The 24226-nt window shown below is 41.6% G+C and overlaps 1 protein-coding gene across 3 annotated transcripts; it reads right to left on the reverse strand.

The window, feature by feature from the left end:
• Positions 1-11798: 11798 nt before the first annotated feature.
• LOC140592211 (small vasohibin-binding protein-like) lies at positions 11799-12720 on the reverse strand. Of its 3 annotated transcripts, none has more exons than XM_072714930.1 (3): positions 12596-12720; positions 12222-12384; positions 11799-12080 (listed from the first exon to the last, which is right to left on the reverse strand). In XM_072714930.1, the coding sequence occupies exons 2-3, from the start codon at positions 12333-12335 to the stop codon at positions 11994-11996; spliced, it is 201 nt and encodes a 66-aa protein (XP_072571031.1). In that variant the 5' UTR covers positions 12336-12384; positions 12596-12720; the 3' UTR covers positions 11799-11993. The 3 variants fall into 3 exon arrangements, with proteins under 3 accessions (XP_072571031.1, XP_072571030.1, XP_072571032.1); XM_072714929.1 differs by having other exon boundaries at positions 12222-12361; positions 12596-12695; XM_072714931.1 differs by having other exon boundaries at positions 12222-12438; positions 12596-12669.
• Positions 12721-24226: the final 11506 nt, after the last annotated feature.

The following is a 24226-nucleotide window of genomic DNA, read 5'->3' on the forward strand; positions in this document are numbered from 1 at the left end:
AAATTTCATCTGCCAGGTGTCAGCCCAGTCACTAATTAAATTAAGATCCCGCTGTAGCTGCTGAGCCACTAGTTCAGTATCTGCTACACCACCCACCTTGGTGTCATCTGCAAATTTCACCAGTTTACTGTATATATTGGTGTCTATATCATTTATGTACACTGAACAAAAATATAAATGCAACACTGTTGTTTTTGCTCCAATTTTTCATGAGCTGAACTCAAACATAGGAAAAATTTTCTACATACACAAAAGACCCATTTCTCTCAAATATTGTTCACAAATCTGTCTAAATCTGTGTTAGTGAGCATTTCTCCTTTGCCAAGGTAATCCATCCCACCTCACAGGTGTGGCATATCAAGGTGCTGATTAGACAGCATCCATATTGCACAGGTGTGCCTTAGACTGCCCACAATAAAAGGCCACCCTGAAATGTGCAGTTTGATCAAACAGCACAATGCCACAGATGTCGCAACCTTTGAGGGAGCGTGCAATTGGCATGCTGACTGCAGGAATGTCTACCAGAGCTGTTGCCCATGAAATGAATGTTCATTTCTCTACCATAAGCCGTCTCCAAAGGCATTTCAGAGAATTTGGCAGTACATCCAACCGGCCTCACAACCGCAGACCACGTGTAACCACACCAGCCCAGGACCTTCACATCCAGCATGTTCACCTCCAGGATCGCCTGAGACCAGCCACCCGGACAGCTGCAGCAACAATCGGTTTGCATAACCAAAGAATTTCTGCACAAACTGTCAGAAACCTTCTCAGGGAAGCTCATCTGCATGCTCGTCGTCCTCATCGGGGTCTGGACCTGACTGCAGTTCGTCGTCGTAACCGACTTGAGTGGGCAAACACTCACATTCGATGGCATTTGGCACGTTGGAGAGGCGTTCTGTTCACAGATGAGTCCCGGTTTTCACTGTTTAGGGCAGATGGCAGACAGCTTGTGTGGCGTCGTGTGGGTGAGCGGTTTGCTGATGTCAACGTTGTGGATCGAGTGGCCTATGGTGGTGGTGGGGTTCTGGTATGGGCAGGCGTATGTTATGGACAACGAACAAAGGTGCATTTTATTGATGGCATTTTGAATGCACAGAGGTACCGTGACGAGATCCTGAGGCCCATTGTTGTGCCATTCATCCACGACCATCACCTCATGTTGCAGCATGATAACACACGGCCCCATATTGCAAGGATCTGTATACAATTCCTGGAAGCTGAAAACATCCCAGTTCTTGCATGGCCAGCATACTCACCAGACATGTCACCCATTGAGCATGTTTGGGATGCTCTGGATCGGCGTATACGACAGCGTGTTCCAGTTCCTGCCAATATTCAGCAACTTCGCACAGCTATTGAAGAGGAGTGGACCGACATTCCACAGGCCACAATCAACAACCTGATCAACTCTATGTGACGGAGATGTGTTGCCCTGCGTGAGGGGTTTTCTGCCCCACCACCCCCCCATAAAGCAAAACTGTGCACATTTCAGAGTGGCCTTTTATTGTGGGCAGTCTAAGGCACACCTGTGCAATATTGATGCTGTCTAATCAGCACCTTGACATGCCACACCTGTGAGGTGGGATGGATTGTCTTGGCAAAGGAGAAGTGCTCACTAACACAGATTTAGACAGATTTGTGAACAATATTTGAGAGAAATGGGTCTTTTGTGTATGTAGAAAAATTTTCCGATGTTTGAGTTCAGCTCATGAAAAATGGGAGCAAAAACAAGAGTGTTGCGTTTATATTTTTGTTCAGTGTAAATTAGGACAATAGTGGTCCTAAAATTGAACCCTGCGGTACCCCACTATGAACGCAGGCCCACTGTGACATTGAGCCTCTTATAACTACTCGCTGCTTCCTATCCGTTAACCAGTTATCAATCCAGGTCGCTACAGTTCCTAAAATACCTGTCGCTTTGAGTTTAAGTGAGAGCCTCTTGTGGGGGACAACATCAAAAGCCATTTGGAAATCTAAGTAGATGATCCAACAGATTTGTTAAACAGGATCTACCTCTGCTAAATCCATGCTGGCTATCCCTCAAAATGTTATTTGAGTCCAGGTAATCTACCATTTTCTCTTTGATTATAGCCTCCATAACTTTACCAGTTATACAAGTTAGACTGATTGGCCTATAGTTTGACAAATTACTTCTATCCCCTTTTTTGAAAATGGGCGTTATGTTGGCATGCTTCCAATCAGAAGGTACCACACCTTCAGATAAGGATTTTTGAAACAGTAAAGTTAAGGGTCGGCAAATAATATCCCTCATATCTTTTAACACTATAGGTAAGATGCCATCAGGGCCCTGTGATTTATTTATTTTGAGCTTAGCTAGGCTTTGCAAAACATCAGCTTCAGTTATACAGTATATACACTCACCTAAAGGATTATTAGGAACACCTGTTCAATTTCTCATTAATGCAATTATCTAATCAACCAATCACATGGCAGTTGCTTCAATGCATTTAGGGGTGTGGTCCTGGTCAAGACAATCTCCTGAACTCCAAACTGAATGTCAGAATGGGAAAGAAAGGTGATTTAAGCAATTTTGAGCGTGGCATGGTTGTTGGTGCCAGACGGACCGGTCTGAGTATTTCACAATCTGCTCAGTTACTGGGATTTTCACGCACAACCATTTCTAGGGTTTACAAAGAATGGTGTGCAAAGGGAAAAACATCCAGTATGCGGCAGTCCTGTGGGCGAAAATGCCTTGTTGATGCTAGAGGTCAGAGGAGAATGGGCCGACTGATTCAAGCTGATAGAAGAGCAACTTTGACTGAAATAACCACTCGTTACAACCGAGGTATGCAGCAAAGCATTTGTGAAACCACAACACGCACAACCTTGAGGCGGATGGGCTACAACAGCAGAAGACCCCACCGGGTACCACTAATCTCCACTACAAATAGGAAAAAGAGGCTACAATTTGCACGAGCTCACCAAAATTGGACAGTTGAGGACTGGAAAAATGTTGCCTGGTCTGATGAGTCTCGATTTCTGTTGAGACATTCAAATGGTAGAGTCAGAATTTGACGTAAACAGAATGAGAACATGGATCCATCATGCCTTGTTACCACTGTGCAGGCTGGTGGTGGTGGTGTAATGGTGTGGGGGATGTTTTCTTGGCACACTTTAGGCCCCTTAGTGCCAATTGGGCATCGTTTAAATGCCACAGCCTACCTGAGCATTGTTTCTGACCATGTCCATCCCTTTATGACCACCATGTACCCATCCTCTGATGGCTACTTCCAGCAGGATAATGCACCATGTCACAAAGCTCGAATCATTTCAAATTGGTTTCTTGAACATGACAATGAGTTCACTGTACTAAAATGGCCCCCACAGTCACCAGATCTCAACCCAATAGAGCATCTTTGGGATGTGGTGGAACGGGAGCTTCGTGCCCTGGATGTGCATCCCACAAATCTCTATCAACTGCAAGATGCTATCCTATCAATATGGGCCAACATTTCTAAAGAATGCTTTCAGCTCCTTGTTGAATCAATGCCACATAGAATTAAGGCAGTTCTGAAGGCGAAAGGGGGTCAAACACCGTATTAGTATGGTGTTCCTAATAATCCTTTAGGTGAGTGTATAAGATTATATAATCGAATCTAAAGAGTCAAAGAAGGATTTAGGGATAAAGGTCAGTATAAATTGGAAGAGATACTCCCTAAATTTTTGTATGTTCATTTTGATTGAGTTAATTCTTCCCACCAGAGGGGTAGAAAGAGGGGATCACTGTGACAAGCACTATTGTTTATTATTTAATAAAGGAAGAAAGTTCGCTTTAATAATTGTTCTTCCTCGTAACTGTTACACCTAGATATGTAAATTGATTTTCTGCTATTTTAAACAGGACAGTAGAATAGTCATACATTGGTGTTCCTCCGTCCACAGGAAACAGCTCACTTTTATGCAGGTTTAGTTTGTATCCTGAAAACTGACCAAATTGATTAAATACAGACAACATAGATGGTATAGATATTTTGAGGTTTGAAATAAAAATCAATAAATCATCTGTGTACAGGGATACTTTATGCTCAACTCCTCTACTCCAGATCCCAGTGAATTCCCCGCAACTGCAGAGTTCAATAGCAAGTGGCTCTATAGCCAGATTGATAAGTAGAGGACTTAAAGGGCACCCTTAGCGGGTTCCATGTCGGAGGTTGAAGGGTTGCGACTGTAAGGAATTAGTAAAAACTGAGGTATTAGGACACAAATATAAAAGCCTTATCCATTGAAATACATAAATTGGCCTATAAGACAAACATTCCACTGGATCTTTACCTTTCTTTGGGACAAGAGTGATACTTGCCTTGTGTCACGGATTGGATCATGACAGTATTTTTAAGTTACCGCATGTTATGTTTATAAAATGTTGCCCAATTAAGTTAAACATAGTGATGATCATGATGCGGATATCTTAATTACATTTTGGTATTTTCCTTCTACCTTGAAATAGATATGGATTCAATCCAGGATTGTCCAGCTGGGTGTTACCATGACAATTGTGTGATTGGGGAGGGGAAGGGTGTTCACAATTTGTTGGGTTAAACCAAGTGGTTGGGGAGGGGATTTTTGCACATTGATATTTTAGCCTTTGTTGGTTTTATGAATAAATTTGAATAAAATTGTGGTTTTGGATAGTATATTTTAGAATTGTGTATGTGGGATGTGTTGTATTGAGGATGATAATTGTTAGATTAGTTGTCCTAAGGGGAGGGGTTAAAATCTATATAAACCCTGGAGAATGGGCTAGAGGGGTTGTTATGGATCCAGGGTCTGCTAGGGTATAGCCTGTCTGATGATTACTTCTTTTTTTTGTTATTGTTAATACTTGTATTTGTGCAATTTTGGTGAGCAAGGACAATAAAGTTTTGTATGTTTTGGAGCTCCATGGCCTTCCCTGGTTCCTGAAGCCTCGGGCCTCAGCCATTCCTAACACCTTGTAAAAAGATAGGGGAAGTTTACCGCACTTCAATGAATCGGAGAGGGTTAAACACAATTGAGGTAAAAGCAATGACGAAAATGCTTTGAAAAATTCTGCAGGAAAACCGTCAGGTCCAGGAGATTTTCCAGACTGCAGTGAAGAAATAGCTGCGCCCAATTCCTCCTGCGTTATGGGTTTGTCTAATCTATTTTTACAATCAGAAGAAAGCATAGGCATGTTCAAAGGCTTTAAAAAGTTATCCATTAGGGTGTTTTCTTGTGGAAGTTCAGAAGTATAAAGTTGAGAGTAAAAAGCCCTAAACGTATAATTAATTTTAGAAAAATTAATGATACTAATTAATGGCTAATGGTAATTAACATTACCATTAGCCATTTAAATTTTTGTGATATGTTGCTTTGCATGATAGCCTCTCAGCTGATTGGCTAGCATCTTACCAAATTTGTTGCTATGAATATAAAACAAACTCTTGCACTTCAGAAGCTGACGTTCAACTGAGTGTGTTGAGAGGAGATCAAATTTAGTCTGAAGCTCCACGCACTTATACAAGTCTGGATTCTTGGCCTTAGCATAGAGCAGATCTAATTCTTTAATTTGTCTAACTAATTTGAGTCATTCTATACAGGCCTTTCTCTTCATGTTCGCAGTATAGGAAATAATTTGTCCCCTGAGAAAGGCTTTCAGTGTATCCCAAATTATTAGGCTAATTTCCAAACAAATGTGGTATTTGTTTGGAAAAACAGGGTTATTTGTTCTTTCATGAATTTTAGGAAGTTTTCATCAGCCAGGAGAGTTGAATTAAAGCGCCAGTGTCATCTGAATTGAGGAACATCAGGAAAAGTCATTGGTAATACAACAGGGGCATGATATGCTCTGGTAATCACATGATCGGACCCACAAGGTCAACCGATTATCAATGAGAAAATAATCAATCCTAGAATAAGTATGGTGGACCTGTGAAAAAAACAAAGAGTACTCTCTTCCGTTAGGATGTAAACAGTGTCAAACATCAGAAACACCACAGTTACATAAAAAGGATTGAATGAAAGAGGCAGATTTACTGATAGTGCTGGGGTTAGAAGAAGACCGGTTTAACACAGAGTCCAACCAGCAGTTAAGATCTCTATCAAGTATGAGAAAATATGAGCTCAGATCAGGCAGTAATGAAAAAACACGCTCAAAAAAATCTACATTATCAGTATTGGGGGCATATATATTGGCTAAAACTACTATTGTGTTGTAGAGTTTTCCAGAAACAAAAACATACCGGCTGTTAATATCAGAAATTACATTATGTTTCTGAAAGGGAATATTTTGGTCAATTAGAATCGAAACACCTCTGGGGGGTATTCCAGAAAGCAGGTTATGTGACATACCCGGGTAAGTTTAAGGGTAAGTTAGTGGATAACCTCAACTTTCGGTTCCAAAAACGGAGGTTAACTTTCTGGGTATGTACGTAACCATAGCAGCTTACTCTCTGAAGATAACCTGCTCAGTAGCAGGTTATGTTCCAGGGTCAGTTTGTTGCAGAAGGTTACTGAGCATGGCGTGCCCTTTTGATGACGATCCTGTGGACGTGGAGGCATAAATTATACGAGGTTTTTTTCGCCGGGAGAGAGTTATAAGACCACGTATTGATATCTTTTCATTTCCTAATGATTATTTGAAAAAGCGTTATCAGTTTTCAAAAGAATCGTTCATTTACTTAACATCTCTTGAAACCGCATATTGCAAATGTCACAAACCCAAACCGCGGGTCTGCGCTTAGCATAGAAAACATTCTGTACACAGCGCTTCGGTTTTTTGCGTCAGGGCATTTTTTGTGCAATATGGGCGACGCAGAGCATGTAGGAAAGGCAACTGTGTGTAGAGCCGTTCGCACAGTATGTCTGGTACTTAACGCTTCTTACACACGTTTGTACAGTTCCCTGTCCATAAAGCTCTGCGTGTTATTGAAGAGGAATTCCACAGAGTGGTAAGTTTGTCCTTTGTAGTAAAATCTATGATGCATATTTAATATGTAGTCATACTATTTATATCTATAGCCTACATGTATTCATCCTGCACACACACACACTTGATACTTCCATATATGACTTTCTATTTCAGGGTTTCCAAATGTAATTTGTAATACATGTATAGTGACAATAAAAGGCATTCGTTCATTCATTCATAATTGGGTGCAATGATGGCACCTACATTCCTATTAAAGGTCCTTCAATAAATGAGGGAGACTATGTTGATAGATAGATAGATAGATAGATAGATAGATAGATGTCTTTATTGTCACTATACAAGTACAGCGAGATAGCGTAGGAAATCTATTCATAGTATCAATGTGCAGGTAACTTGATTTTGTATCCTTAATTTTTTGCCTTGTTAAAATCATCAAACTCATTACTTTTTTCCACTAACTATAGGTAATCATTACAGGACAGTACAATGCTGGTTACCACTGGTTGCCCTCAGATGGGGTGAGGGGAGGTGGTGGTGGGCCCCCGCCAGTTAGACGGGCTTCAGCCTTTTTTCTATTAGCTACATGACAGAAGGAATATAGGCCTACTAAATCGTGTTTAATAAATAGTTAAGTGATCGTGTAATCAATTACCTTTTTGCAGAATGTTTTTGTGTTTCATTTTGACTTGGCTCAAAGTTCTTCTGGCTCCAGAAGGATTACACCTTATTAAATAAGAAACCATATATTCCTAGTCGATACACATTGTTATTTTAACCTAAAGAAATGAATGGCAGAAAAAGTAAATGCTTTCATAGTGATTTAACAGTCAAAAGGATGCGGAAGGGTTACGTGTTTAATTATTTTTCATTATAATAAAAGGGGAGGCGATGTCAAATTTGCAATTTAATACACACGCATTTACTCTGTCCGTTATTTTTTGCCAAGCCAACTCTTTCTTTAGCCGATGCAGCCGTATTGCTTTTTTTCATTATTATTGGCTTGAATTCGTCATATGCGTGCATTAAAACTTCCAACTCCGCCTCTGTGAAGTATGCCGCTCTCTTTTTTTCACTTTGATTTTCCATTCTGACTCGTGAAATCGGCGATCAATTGAAAACGTCTTTATTTATGCACGGTGCACGCGCCTTAACTCTGGGTAACCAATAGGAGGTTGATTGAACTTACTCTTCTCAGGTGTTTTTGAACCGACATATTCATGGTATGCGGGTTTGGCGTATATCAACCCAGAGGTTAAGATTTACCAAATGGTAAGTTAACCAAGCTTTCTGGAATACCCCCCTGGCCTTAGCCTGAAAAGTGGAATGGAAATGCTGCCCGTCTCACCAGGTCATGAGGCGAGAGTTATCCGATCCGTGAATGTGCGTTTCTTGCAGAAAGACAACAGCCGCTTCATACTGTTTTATGTGAGAGCACCTTCCTTCTTTTTACAGGATGATTTAAACCTTTGACATTCCAGCTTACAAAAATTAAGTGACTACCCATAGTCCTGCACTAAGAATGTGAGTAAACAAGTGCAAGTAAAAACAGAGTTCCAAAGCTTGTGTCATAGCAAAGCATGGCGAAGGCAGGGAAAAGATAATAATCCACTGAGCAGCTCGCACAGAGGGGTTTATTAAACAAAACTTAACAGAAAGGGCAAACAACAAAACAAAAGGACAGTGAGGAGTTAGAACTAAACAGAGGAAAACTAACAGAACCATACAGTAAATAGACCTACAAAGGTAACCGGGCAACACAGGGAACAGAACTAGGGAAACAGGCAGAGTAACAACATGTGGTAGCATAAGCACAATGTCTGACTAAGGAATGGAGTGAGAAATCCAGGGCAAACAAGGAACAGGTGTAAATCATAATTAAATTAACCTATCAAGGAAGGCACAGGTACAATGAGCAACAGGTGGAGTGACTGTCACTAACAAGCACACGACTAGGGAACTCTAACAAACACTGAAACTAAGAAACATTAGCCACACACTGGGAATACTAAATTAGGATAAGTAACATGGCATAAAAATATAAATAGGACAACCAAGACAAACCAATGACAGGGATACAAAATAGAAAATAAGCACTGGAAACAGAAAACCAATTAATAGAAATAAACAGATGAGGCTGGCCTCTGGCCAGCTTCAAACCCATGACTGTTGGATTACAGTCTAAGGCACACACTTAACTCATTGAGCTATGCGACAGTCAGGAAGAAGGAAACACACTAGGCTAAAGGCTACGTGAGGGAGGTGGGAAGCAGGATGACAAGCAACGTCTACTGGCCAACATGGGGAAAAAACACAAAGGGATGGATACTGACCCTGACAGGCAGTCCTGTGGGCGAAAATGCCTTGTTGATGCTAGAGGTCAGAGGAGAATGGGCCGACTGATTCAAGTTGATAGAAGAGCAACTTTGACTGAAATAACCACTCGTTACAACCGAGGTATGCAGCAAAGCATTTGTGAAACCACAACACGCACAACCTTGAGGCGGATGGGCTACAACAGCAGAAGACCCCACCGGGTACCACTCATCTCCACTACAAATAGGAAAAAGAGGCTACAATTTGCACGAGCTCACCAAAATTGGACAGTTGAAGACTGGAAAAATGTTGCCTGGTCTGATGAGTCTCGATTTCTGTTGAGACATTCAAATGGTAGAGTCAGAATTTGACGTAAACAGAATGAGAACATGGATCCATCATGCCTTGTTACCACTGTGCAGGCTGGTGGTGGTGGTGTAATGGTGTGGGGGATGTTTTCTTGGCACACTTTAGGCCCCTTAGTGCCAATTGGGCATCGTTTAAATGCCACGGCCTACCTGAGCATTGTTTCTGAGTCTGACCATGTCCATCCCTTTAAGACCACCATGTACCCATCCTCTGATGGCTACTTCCAGCAGGATAATGCACCATGTCACAAAGCTCGAATCATTTCAAATTGGTTTCTTGAACATGACAATGAGTTCACTGTACTAAAATGGCCCCCACAGTCACCAGATCTCAACCCAATAGAGCATCTTTGGGATGTGGTGGAACGGGAGCTTTGTGCCCTGGATGTGCATCCCACAAATCTCCATCAACTGCAAGATGCTATCCTATCAATATGGGCCAACATTTCAAAAAGAATGCTTTCAGCACCTTGTTGAATCAATGCCACGTAGAATTAAGGCAGTTCTGAAGGCGAAAGGGGGTCAAACACTGTATTAGTATGGTGTTCCTAATAATCCTTTAGGTGAGTGTATATTACTTATAGACGATGTTGGATTAGTAATAAGAACTGGTAAGTTACTAGTGTCCTCAACAGTGAAATCCCGTGCAAAACTATCACTGAACTCATTTACTATGTCAATGTCGTTTTCAATTATAAGACCCTTACTATCCTGTAGATTAGTAATTTCAGCTTTTAGAGCTCTTATAGAGTTAAAATACTGGAAGAAACTTTTAACGTCATCCTTAGCCTCCAATGCGATCTTCCTTTCGACATTCCTTTTAGCTCGTCTAATGTCATTTTTTAATTCAGCCAGTAGATTTAGATACTCTTGCTTTATTCTGTCATCATCAGTTATTTCCCATTTCTGAAACAAAGCCCTTTTCCTCCTTACTTTATACTTTAGGAGTGATCCTACTCCATTAGGCCTTTGAGCAAGGCCCTTAACCTGCAACTACTTTGTGCTAGGTATGATGATAATCTACATCCAGTCCTATAAATAGGTCCTCCAACTTACAGGGAAATTTTGTGGCAGGATTGGCACTCCAACCACTGGAAAAAAACTCCCACTGGTCTGTATGGACCAGTGTGGTGCTGACAGTGGTGGAGGAAGTACTGAAGCTTAGTACTTAAGTAAAAGTACAAATATCCTGCAAAATATGTACTAAAGTAAAAGTAGAAGTGCTACATCAACAATCTGACTTAAGTGAACGTACTAAGTACTTTTAAATTTACTTTAAAGTATTTTTTTAAGTAAAAGTACTCACACAATGGTTTGTCTGAACATCTGGGGTGTGCCATTTTGTAAAAGAATAGTAGATATACTGACTCTACCAATGTCATTGCTCGTAATTATTACAAGCAACTATACAGTATACAGTATATTGCGGATTTTCACCTATCGCTGGTGGGTCCGGATCACCCACCTATCGCGGAAGTTACGTTCCAGACCCATCAGCGATAGGTGAAAATCCACGATATAGAAAGACCATATACATAAACTTTTTTATAGTTTAAGCCTTAAAATACCACTCCCACATGCTTTAAACACGTGAACTTATTAAAACGCACTTTGTAAACACATATGATATGTGGATGTTGGGCTAAGGATATGATTGACATAAAATATGAGAATTTCTGGTATCATTTGAATGTTTCTAGTAATGCATCGTGTTGGTCGTAAATTTGACTCATAATGGTCTTAAAAAGGTCTTAAATTTAACTTACTGAAACCTGCAAGAACCCTGTCAATTACAGTGCTGTATCATTACAATACTACGGTAAACATATAAAATAAGCTTATTACCATAGTGTAGTACATTTTAAAACATGTTATTACCATGGTAAAATACAAAAAACTTAACAGATTACCACTGTATTTTATACACTGTAATTCTATGTAGTATACTATGGTATATAGGTGGCCAAATTACAATGTTTTACCATGTCAGCACTACTATATGCTATTACTTTGATGATAACACCATAGTACTTTTTTGTAAGGGCTGTGCTAAACCAAATAAGAGAAATCAGGTGGAATGAAAACCAGACACAATCCTGAGTTTTATGTGGCTGGTACAGAACCTTATTTATTATATGTATTAAAGACCGATCTAAAAGCGTATAAATGTTTAGGCTTCCAAAAAAGGGGAAAAAAGCAACTGGTTTTGGAAAAATCATAAAAATTGGTTTATTTGACAGCACACTTTCGTTTGTACTACATAATAATACATATTCCACAACAAAGCATATGAAGTTTGGTAACATTTTAACTGAAGCTTGACTTGTATTGTTGCATGTACATGCAATTCACAATGCTGATCTTTCATGGTGTTCTTGTCCGTGTCTGATTAAAAAACCTCATTCTGCAGGACCTTGCATCTGTTTGCAGAAGGTTTCAAACTGCTGCTGCTCAAGGTCCGTCATCACTTTGTTTAAAGCATATATCTGAAACACATAAAACAACACTTTTACATTAAAGAAAAGATTTTCTTACATAAAAATCAGTCTAATTTTGGCTAGTATTAAGTAAATATTAAAAACCAACGTTGCAAACTAATGTATAGTAATATGGAATAATGACGCAACCTCAGCTCGCTGCCGCTGTTTCAGTTCCTGCTGGGCCGACTTCTGTTTAGATCTGTCTCCCCGGTTTGATGTGTCCTTTTGTTTTTGCTTGTCTTTGCGACATGCTGGTTCCATGATTGCATTTAACGTCTTCACTGTATCTGTTGCCAAACTAAATTACATTCTTCGTGCAAACAAGCAGACGAGAAAAGTATCGAAATCATTTATTACTTATTCCCTAAAATGTCAACAGAAATAATATGATATTCTAGCATCATAAAAATCAGCACACGACTTTGTGCTTATTTATAATAGTTGCGCAGATATTTGGAAAAAAATCAAAATTGAAATTTAGTAAAGGTATGATTTTAAATGGAGTAAAATATATTACTTACAGGACATGTTAAATATAAATCAGTAGCATCTCCCCACAGCAGGCATACTACATTCCGACCATTTCAATCCCGACGGAAGTATATGCTGGTGTACCAATTACATGTCCTCGTGCGCTCGAAATCCCCCTCCTAAATAGGTTCCTACTTTAAAATAGCTCATACAAACTCCTTGCTGATGCTCGAAATGTAAGTGGCTATACCATATGCCTGTCGATTAAGATTTGCTATTGCTGTAATATTATTCTTAATTTTCATTGACTAAGTTAATTAAGGTATAAAAAAACAAATTGGAAGCTCAGAATAAAAATGCAATATGAACTTTACCATGTTTTACTTACATTGCCATGCTAACCACACTGGCCCTGGTTTAGAGAGAGGTTACAGCACATTGCCACAACCACCACAAAACAAGTCACCTCAGCGATGAGAGCCTAAGTACAGCAGGTTATACCTCAGCACCCAGTGGTGGAATATAACAAAGTATTTGTACTTCGTTACTGTACTTAAGTACATTTTTACATATCTGTACTTTACTTAAGTAAAAATAATAATGCATACTTTTTATTTTACCCATTACATTTTGCGGCAATTATCTGTACTTTCTACTCCACTACATTTCTACAATTTATGCCGTTAGTCGTTACATTTTATGAACACAATTTCCTCAAAATCTTGCATGAAAAAATAGTTAGCCTATTGCATTCTGGCGTTGTTTGCCATTTCCTACCAATCAGGTGGCTTTATTAGCTCCAATGATGGCAGAGCTTGCGTCAATTAGCAGCACGAGCTGGTAAACTGGCTTGATTTCAAGAAGATGAGACATTCAACAAGGCGCCACACCACCACTAGTGTTTGGTTACTGTTGTGTTTCCCCTTTACTGCTCTTAACAGATGTGTTGAATAGTTTTGCAAGTACATAAATGATTTAACGATATATGATGTCCTGATTTGGTTTATCTTAATGGTATATTAAATGGATAATACCTAATAGATAACTTTTCCATCCACATAATTCTTAGGGTACACAGTATTGCAGAGTGCACGCACAATAAGCACACCAAACCTTCCAATACACATACACTCACCTAAAGGATTATTAGGAACACCATACTAATACGGTGTTTGACCCCCTTTCACCTTCAGAACTGCCTTAATTCTACGTGGCATTGATTCAACAAGGTGCTGAAAGCATTCTTTAGAAATGTTGGCCCATATTGATAAGATAGCATCTTGCAGTTGATGGAGATTTGTGGGATGCACATCCAGGGCACGAAGCTCCCGTTCCACCACATCCCAAAGATGCTCTATTGGGTTGAGATCTGGTGACTGTGGGGGCCATTTTAGTACAGTGAACTCATTGTCATGTTCAAGAAACCAATTTGAAATGATTCGAGCTTTGTGACATGGTGCATTATCCTGCTGGAAGTAGCCATCAGAGGATGGGTACATGGTGGTCTTAAAGGGATGGACATGGTCAGACTCAGAAACAATGCTCAGGTAGGCCGTGGCATTTAAACGATGCCCAATTGGCACTAAGGGGCCTAAAGTGTGCCAAGGAAACATCCCCCACACCATTACACCACCACCACCAGCCTACACAGTGGTAACAAGGCATGATGGATCCATGTTCTCATTCTGTTTACGCCAAATTCTGACTCTACCATTTGAATGTCTCAACAGAAATCGAGACTCATCAGACCAGGCAACATTTTTCCAGTCTTCAACTGTCCAATTTCGGTGAGCTCGTGCAAATTGTAGCCTCTTTTTCCTATTTGTAGTGGAGATTAGTGGTACCCGGTGGGGTCTTCTGCTGTTGTAGCCCATCCGCCTCAAGGTTGTGCGTGTTGTGGTTTCACAAATGCTTTGCTGCATACCTCGGTTGTAACGAGTGGTTATTTCAGTCAAAGTTGCTCTTCTATCAACTTGAATCAGTCGGCCCATTCTCCTCTGACCTCTAGCATCAACAAGGCATTTTCGCCCACAGGACTGCTGCATACTGGATGTTTTTCCCTTTGCACACCATTCTTTGTAAACCCTAGAAATGGTTGTGCGTGAAAATCCCAGTAACTGAGCAGATTGTGAAATACTCAGACCGGCCTGTCTGGCACCAAGAACCATGCCACGCTCAAAATTGCTTAAATCACCTTTCTTTCCCATTCTGACATTCAGTTTGGAGTTCAGGAGATTGTCTTGACCAGGACCACACCCCTAAATGCATTGAAGCAACTACCATGTGATTGGTTGATTAGATAATTGCATTAATGAGAAATTGAACAGGTGTTCCTAATAATCCTTTAGGTGAGTGTATATGGAGAGGTAAGCGCCCTCGACTGAATACAGCCCATCTTCAAAAGTGCAGGAGTCATGGAGGCCTAGTACTGCCAAATTTATGGTATTACTACTGGGCGGCAAATACACGCTGCATTACATCTTGGTTCTATTTCTAAAACAAAGATAATTGCCCATCCTGTGTGTCCATGGAGTTGACCTCGGTTACAGACTCATCTGTTTTGGCCCTGCTCGGATCTTCACTCCCCCTGCCCCTAGACAAGTCAATTGACACCCCAGTGGTCTGGCATACTGTGAGAGTGTGGGCCCAGATGAGGAAGCATTTTGGTTTAACAGGTTTTTCTCTTTTGAGTCCACTTTTATTAAATCCTTCTTCATCTCTATCTGATCCTATATTTCAAGATTGGCATGGTAGGAGCATTACATGTTTTAAAGATCTGTTTGTTGATAATAACTTTGTATCTTTTGCTCAGGTTTCTGAAAATTTTAATCTCCCACATACACATTTTTTCAGATATCTGCAGATCAGACATTTTCTCCAATCTCAGATACCAAATTTTCCAGAAGCACCAGCTACAAGGTCAAGGGATACATTCCTTACTTTACTTCCAACTCGTACAGGGTTCATTTCTTTTATATATGACAAACTGGCCAGTATGAATGGTTCCTCTATGGATAGGATTAAAATAGCCTGGGAACAGGACCTAAATCAGTCATTGTCTAAGGATACCTGAGATTTAATACTCAAGTTAGTTAATTCTACATCCTTCTGTGCCCGCTATTGTCTTCTACTGTTTAAGGTTGTGCATAGGTTCCACATGTCCAAAGTCAAATTATCTCATATTTACCCGAATGTGGACCCCTGCTGTAATAAAGGTGGGAGTGAGGCGACTTCCCTTATCCATATGTTCCGGTCATGTCCTAACCTTGAAAAATTCTGGAGAGACATATTTAAAACTTTGTCCCTAATTCTTGAATACCATATAGAACCTAATCCATTAGTTGCTTTTTTGGTACCACTGGGGAGGCTGGTGAACATCTGACCTCGTCACAGTGTCGTACATTGTCTTTCGCTTCCATGTCATGTCTGAGGACCATTCATCACCCACTCTGAGTACGACTCTCAGAAGAACAGATTTGGATATCCATAATGCTTTGATTCTTCTGTAATCAGGATGTGGGTTGCTAGACTATATATGTTGTGTCACTTGCTCACATATCCCTTTAACAAGCACCTCCTTATGTGTCCTCAGAGCCCTTGCAGCCATCCTTCTCACTTCCCAGTAATAAGTAGAGTTGCCATCAAGCCGTGTGCTGCGACTTGTCTCGATAATGTTCAGGGTGCCCTGCGAGATGAAACACCTCCTTCTGGGAACACCAACACAACCCTGAACAAACTTCAGGTTCTTGTCACAGAAGATCTCCCACATCACATTAGAATCTGCAGTTGCACCCAAGTCTGCAAGTTCCTCACACAAACTGCGTGCAAACTCATAAGAAACAGGCTAGTCTTGGAATCTGACCAGGTCCAGTCTCATCCTCCTAGTAGGTGGTAGCCTAATGGACCAAAGCTGAACTTTCACCTTCAGAGTAGAAACAACAAGGCTGTGGTCAGAATTCACAAACTGGGCACTTCTGTAGACCCTGCAGTTCTCTAGGAACCTCTAGCATCTGCCCATGATGATATGATCAATCTCCTAAACCACACCACCAGTATTGGAGTACCAAGTACAACGATGCAGCTCAGGGTGCTAGAACCAGGATCCAGTGATCCGCAGCCCCTGATCATTTGCAAAGTCAAGGGACATGGACCCACTTTCACCATGGTCTTCAGACCCATAGGGACCAACATAATCCTCACAGCCAGCCTTGTCAGTTCCAGTAGTCACACTGAAGTCATCCATGACCAGACGGGTGTAACCACATGGACACCCATCAACCACTGAGCGAAGTTGCGAATAAAATGTCTCCCTCACTAAACCATCACTCCCCACGGTAAAACATACACTGAGAGAACAGACAAGACACCCAGATAGGGCCTTAATCTGAGTCTCATAAAAAAATCTTCGAAAGGATGGACACTGGACACCTTCAGGCAGAACCAATCCGCCACAGCAACAGCTACTCCTTGAGTATGGCAGCCGTCAGAACAACCAGACAAATAATAGGTGGACCCAGCCACAGAGATCATGCTGGAGAGACAAGATATTCAATGCACATGCCTGGATGGGCTGCCTCAGATTAGGACCCGAGTGTTGCTGTGCAGTGGGCGACACATCAGCATCACACCAGTTCCCATCTGCAACAGGCCTGACCCCATTGGCTCTCCGATAGTTTCGACTCTTACAGGGATGAGGCTCCCGAGGGCTTTCCCTCACCTCCTTCATGATGCATGCAGCCTACCCGTGGAGAGCAGAAATTAGTCTTGTCTGCTTTGTCAGAGCTGTGTGAAGTTTTTTATTGTGGCTGGAGTACCAGTCCCACCACCAACCCCCAAATTTTTCACTGCAAGTTGGAGGACTGCTTTCAGGGCCAGATGCAATTTGTCATGACCTGCTTGTCCGATCCTCATGTGTGCCACGCCCCCTCATTTACCTCATGTGAATTCCCGATTGTGATCACTTGATATTTTGGGCTTGTCCTGTGTATTTTAGTCTGTCTGTAAGTTTACCCAGATTTGTCATTAATGTTAGTTTGTCGCTGTTCTGTGGATTCCCCAATAAGCCCCTTTTGCCTGTATTTACGGTTCCACTCCTCTGTCTGCCTGCTCGTCGGATCGCAATCATAACAGAATGACAGATCTCCTGAAGAAGATGCTTCAGCTCTCTGTAGCTGAATACAGCGCTTTAATAGCAGAGGCAAGTTACTGGATCCAGCAGCCCGAGATTCGCGAAGACCCAGCAGCGAGCGCTCTCGCTGCTTATACCGGGGAAATCTTGACCAGGATTTCCCAGACGAAGGACGCCTTCCTAGTGGAGGAAGGGCGTCTCAACCTGTGGCAGCTCCAAAGCATGGCGGCAGAGGCAAATCGACGGCAGGTAGCCACAGACGGCGGTTTGCCTTTGGATCCGCAGACAGAACTGCCCGAAAGGATCCCAAGATCAGGAAAAAAAGAAGAAAAGCCGGAGACAAACAGAGACACCTGCGATTCGCCTGGGAGTTGCCTCCCTATCTCCCGCTTACCTCACTACTGCTCCAGAGGAGTACCTCTCAACCCGGTGCCCAGAGATATGTCCCACAGAGGCTGCTGCCATCACCCTGGACATCACCGCCGCCGCGAAGCTCAGGGACGGATTACGGACCGGGCCAGCCAAAACAATTTGCAACGCTTATCAACAATGTATTTTCGTTTGTCTATTTTAGAGGGCCTACATTCTTTGATCCTCTGTTTACAAGGGCCCCTGACCTTATAGAGCCTCTGTTGGAAACATGGAGGGAGGGCATTTGGCTGCCAAGGGCCCTTGAATTGAGGTGGTTGTGGTGGTGGTGCTGGTGGTGGTGGTGGTGGGGGGGGGGGGGGTCGGTGCTTTAAGGGGGCCCCTGCTGTAGGAACTTTAAAGGGAAACGGGTGCATGGGAGCCTACTTTTAGAAGGCCCTCTTAGGCCCTCCTATTATGGTCCTGGCTTCTGGCTACCAGGGGGTCCTAGGGAGGATGGGGGCTTTGGGGGCTTTTAGAGGGCCCTCTGATTATGAGGGCCCTACTAGGAGGCCCTAGGGAGGAGGGTGTAGTGTACCTTTAGAGGGCCATCTGATTACAAGGGCCCCTACCATGGGGCCCCTGGCTTCTGGGGGGAGGGGAGGGGGGCGTGTTAACAGCCTTACAGAAGGCCCTCTGACTAGGGAGCGGTAGCATGGTGGGATGGAGGCGGTTAACCTGCCCGCTGAGTGGCCCCCAGACCAGTGTAGCAGTGTAAGAGTTTGACCAGTATAATCACTCCCAGGGCTGTAGTGGAGGCTAAACGCAAGTAAGCACGGTTTACCCACCTCTGAAATTTCAGAATTAGAGTTTACCCACTTCTCAATTGATCTAAATGCACATCATAGTATAGTTTATGCACAAAATGTGATCACAGAATTCGTAGTTCACCCACCTCTTATTTTACCACTACACCCCTGATCACTCCGTTCTGTAAGGGGATATGGTACACAGGTGGATTCTGGCATGGTTCAGCTGGACACGGTACACATGTAGTGTGATCACTAACCGTGCCCCAACATGGCTCTCACTGTACGTTCACACCAGGAGAGACCAAAGGCCAAGGTCGTTGAAGAAGCTTCGTTGTTGAATTTGCTTTATTCACTTTGTTCACTCATTGGAATGTTTGATTTAGCCTGTTACCGTGGGGCGTTGGTAAATCTATATATTAGAATTGGTTTTCACCGAACCGCGTCATAACTCATTACATAAGGTTAACTGACTTTTAACTTCTCTTTTTCGCTCTGGTCGCCCAATTCGCTTCGCTGCCAGTGAATTTGCTTTGTTCGGCTAATTCGCCAACTCTCCATAGAGAAATAATGACTTTCGTCGCTCTGGTCTCTTCTGATGTGAATGTACGTGACATCAATAATGACACTCCAAATAATAAATATTTGAATTAATTTGAGAAAGTTGGTGTTAATAACAGTTTTTTTTCACATTGGAGAACTTGCAATGCGTAAATCATGGGGAGAGACCTATCTTTTCCCATGGTAATAACCAGGCTGCTGAATAGAAATGGGATGATTAGCAAAAGTGCTTTGATTTAGAGCATGAATTGTATGACATTCAAATCGCATGATCAGTTTGCATTGTTGATTAAAACTGGACAAGTTCTAATATTTTCTGACTTCTGTCTGATGGTTATTTCACTCAATGCTACTGTAGAACAGCAGACAGCATGCTGTAGTAGACAGTTGCTACCCCTCCCCCATTCTCTCACTCAGAGTGTGGCAAAATGATTACATTTCCTCCAGTCAGCCAATCAGGTGTTGTGAGCACTTTTCAAAATCCAACTGAAAATTCACTGCAGATATTAAACCCCCTGCCAGTATCAAAACTCCTCATTCAGACAGTTCAGCTTGAGAACTTGCTTTGTACTCTCTATACCAGAGGTCACTAACGGGCGGACCGCGGGCTGGGTCCGGACCCAGAAGCTGTCCCATACGGACCCGGACCGATAGCCAAAACATTGTTATTATTTAAAACCTGACGGGACGCTTCTATTTTAACCGGCGCAGCGTTTGTAGTCTTTTCGGTAGTGGTTTAGCAGTAGAGCCACCGTTTCCCACGCCAATGAACGTCAAGCGCCTTTGAACGCCAAGCAAGATGTAGTTCGGCGTGTGCAGCCCTTTGTCTGCGCTAATGTGCCGTTAGTGTTAGTAGTAGCATCGAAGCTAAAACCTACAACCAAAAAGCCGTAATGTTCCTAACAGAGTGACTGGTCTCTCCTGAAATCGTAAAGCTGAACAGTTTTCAAATACAGTATGTATTATATAACATATTGGATAAATAGACGTAGTTTATTGTTGATTTCATGTTCGTTGAAGTTTCTGCTTTTTAACATATATGTATAAAGTAATGTTATCTGTTATAAATAAACTCGGGTGAAACAAAAAATGTACATTTTCATGGCTGCCAAATCTCAAGCATCTGGCATGACGCTCACCCTTTCAGACTCACGCTGGAAATCTTACGGCAAATCTATATTATTTAATTATAAAACCTAAAATTATCTACGTCAAAAGTGTATTTACATGGTTAAATACAAAAGCAGACTATTTACAAGGTAAGAACTGTTACATGTGTGTGCAGACATCTCGAATTGAAAGTCTCACTCCAGCCAGCTGCCCGAAGTTCTTTGTCACGTGACAATAAATATTGTCAAAACGTTTTTGAATTGTACTGAATTAATTTGGTTTGACATTCAGGTACTGATTACATGCAATGTTGGTACAGCTAATAGGCTACTTAAATATAGATCACACTAAATAGTTAGACATTATAATCTTCGGGACCTTTGCTTCAAGAAGTTTTCTCTAACTGGACCTCTTTAAATTTTAGTTGAATACCCCTGCTCTATACAGTCTTCTATACTTCCTTGTTATCACAAGATTAACAACCAAAAGCCTTTTTAAAGGCTCATTACCTTTTATATTGCATCTCTCTCCCTCTATCTCCTTGACTTTCTCTCTCTCTCTCTCTAAACCTCTCTCTCTTATTCTATATAATTGTATAATATATTATTTGTAATTATATTATACTATATTATATATTGCATATTATATTCTGTACTATTCATTACCAGAAGTATATGATTTTCTAGTCTTATAACAGGCTGAAAGTCTTAGCATATTATTTTATACTGTATTATATTTCATAGTTGTAATAACAGTACACCAAGGATCCAGGCCTTTTTAAAGGCTAGTTTAAGTAGCAGTTGCTACCTAGCAACTCACAGCCTTTTTAAAAGGTTGTTGTTCTTTTATATTTTAGCTATAGTATTGCAAGAGTAATTCTAGATCACCTTATAAAGACACAATTTCCATAAATAACATGGATCCCAAACAAAAAAGTGGTGCTTCAAAAAGAAAAGCAAAAAAAATGGAGGCAAAGCAGGGACAGGCAGAGGGGACAGGCAGTTTTCCTAAAAGACGTTCCTTTAATATCAAACTTTTTTGATAAGCCACTGGATAAAAGTGAGATGAGTATTGCTAATGTTAGCAGTCACCAGAGTTCTAGCAATGAAGATTAGCTCACCACTGGATTATTGTTATCTGACATTGTCTATGAACCCTTGCAGACCCAGTCAGGTACAGGACACGGATGCCAGCCCTGCCAGGCTACCACAGACCACCAGCAACAGAAAGATAATCAAATGAAAGTTGCAGGTGTGTCAGAGCCACAATTAGACCAGTCAGCTGCATTGCCTGAGGTACAGTTTTCAAATGAGGAGGGCACAGACCCCAACTCCTGGTGTGAAACTGTCAATGACCCTGCTTTATGGCCCAGTACCATTACCGACCCAGCCAAGTCAATTCTTCTTCTTCTGCATTTCAAAACAGAAGTGCTAAGTATCCTGCCTCAGTCAGGGATAGAAACATTGGGGGTATCAGTAGAAGCTTTACAAATGCTTTACTCAGTTGTTGTCTACCAAATGGGCAAACAGTGACTAGGCAGTGGCTACTTTACTCCCCTTCAACTGGCTGAGTGTATTGTTTTGCTTGCAAACTGTTTTCCATTAAGGACAATACTTTTGTTCATGGATTTTCTGACTGGAAACATTCAGAGCGGATTGGTGAGCATGAGAGGAGTGCAGAGCATAGAGCTTGCATGCTAGCATTACACAATCGCTCCAAAGGCACAGCAACAATTGATTCTGATATCATCAAACAAATTGATGCAGAGAGACAATACTGGCGGGATGTTTTAAAACGAGTTGTTGCCATCATCCAGTTTTTGGGGGAGAGGGGACTTGCTTTCAGGGGAGACGATGAGCTACTGGGATCAGCTCACAATGGTAATTTTTTGGGTATCATAGAACTGTTGGCCAAGTTTGATCCATTCCTAGCTGAACACCTCCAAAGGTTTGGTGGCAAGGGAAAAGGCTCTGTGTCCTATTTGTCATCAACCGTCTGTGAAGAATTTATTCATCTAATGGGAGAAAGAACAAAGCAAGCAATTGTTAATGAAATAAAAGATTCAAAATATTTCTCTGTTATAGTTGACTCCACTCCAGACCTTGCTCATGTGGACCAACTCAGTTTTATTTTCAGATTTGTTAATCAGGGCGGACATGTAGTCGAGCGTTTTCTGGCATTTGAGCCTGTTGACAACCATAGGGGGGACAGTTTGGCTGAGTGTGTCATTGCTATGGTGGAGAATCTGGGCCTAGACTTGTCTAACTGTAGGGGGCAGTCATATGATAATGCAAGTAACATGTCGGGAAAGTACAATGGAGTCCAAGCTCATCTTAAACGACGAAACCCACTGATTTGTTATGTCCCTTGTGCAGCACATTCATTGAATTTAGTTGCTGTCAATGCTGTAGACAGCAGCTCAGAGGCTGGACATTTCTTTGACCTGCTACAGACAATGTACATTTTTTGTGCATCATCTACGCACAGGTGGGGGAAGGTCTTCCATAACACTGGTGTCAAACTCACACTGAAATCGCTGTCAGGTACTCGGTGGAGTGCACGGGCTGACTCAACTCAGGCTCTGTGGAGGTATTATGCACAACTGAGAGAGGCATTGAATAATATTTCCAAAGATAAGGAGGAGAAGCGAGAAACTCGCAGTGAAGCCTCTGCACTTTGTGGGAAATTGGATACACTGGAGATGGCTTTCATGGCACACTTCTGGAATACAATATTACAGAGGTTCCAAGCCACCAGCCTGCAGTTGCAGAAGCCAGACATTAACATATGTACAGCTAAATGTCTACTGTCATCTTTACGAGACTTTGTGGCAGCACAAAGAGACAATTTTGAGGTATTTGAAGCGGCCGCTTTAAATATCACCACTACTGTCTCCCAGGACTATAGGCATGACCTCCAGCGCACAAAGAAGCGCCCACGAATGTTTGATGAAAGCGCAGAGCCAGGTGTTACACTTAATGGTAGGGACCACTTTCGGATTGAAACATTCAACGTTGTTATCGACAAACTTGTGTCTTGTCTTAACCATCGTTTGAGTGCATACACACACGTAACTGAGCTATTTGGTGCTCTTTACCTATCTGAAAATATGTCCAACAGTGAGCTCACTTAAAAGGCTAACTCACTCATTGCAGCATATCCTTCAGATCTGAACATGAGCCTGGCAGATGAACTGATGCAGTACAAGTCATTCATGTCAGAAAAAGAGACATGCCCAAGTAAAATGCTCAGAACAATGATGGATTTAGATTTGCAATCAACCTTTCCAAATGTGTACATAGCACTTTGACTTTTTTTGACCCTGCCTATTACAAACTGTGAAGGGGAGCGCTCATTTTCCAAACTCACTCGCATTAAAAATGAACTCAGGATTAGGATGTGCCAAAACCGCCTGAATTCACTGTCACTTCTGGCCATCGAATCAGAGTTGGTTAGACAGCTTAACTTTGATGAATTAGTGGATGACTTTGCAAGAAGGAAGAGTAGAAAGAAAGTTATGTAAGGTAGGCTATTGACAGATGGGTTAGGGTTAGTGTTTGACAGGTGGTTTAACATTTTCATTTTTAAATTTTTTTTTTAACTTTTTCACAAAATATCTATAGTTAGACCTAAATGTTATCCATATTATACAAAATGGTGACGTGGAGTAGGAACAGTAAAATTAAATGTTATTTCTCCCTTTAGCTGCATAAAAAGTCCCCAAA

The sequence above is a fragment of the Paramormyrops kingsleyae genome, chromosome 8 (assembly GCF_048594095.1).
Source record: "Paramormyrops kingsleyae isolate MSU_618 chromosome 8, PKINGS_0.4, whole genome shotgun sequence".
Classification (NCBI taxonomy): Eukaryota; Metazoa; Chordata; class Actinopteri; order Osteoglossiformes; family Mormyridae; genus Paramormyrops; species Paramormyrops kingsleyae.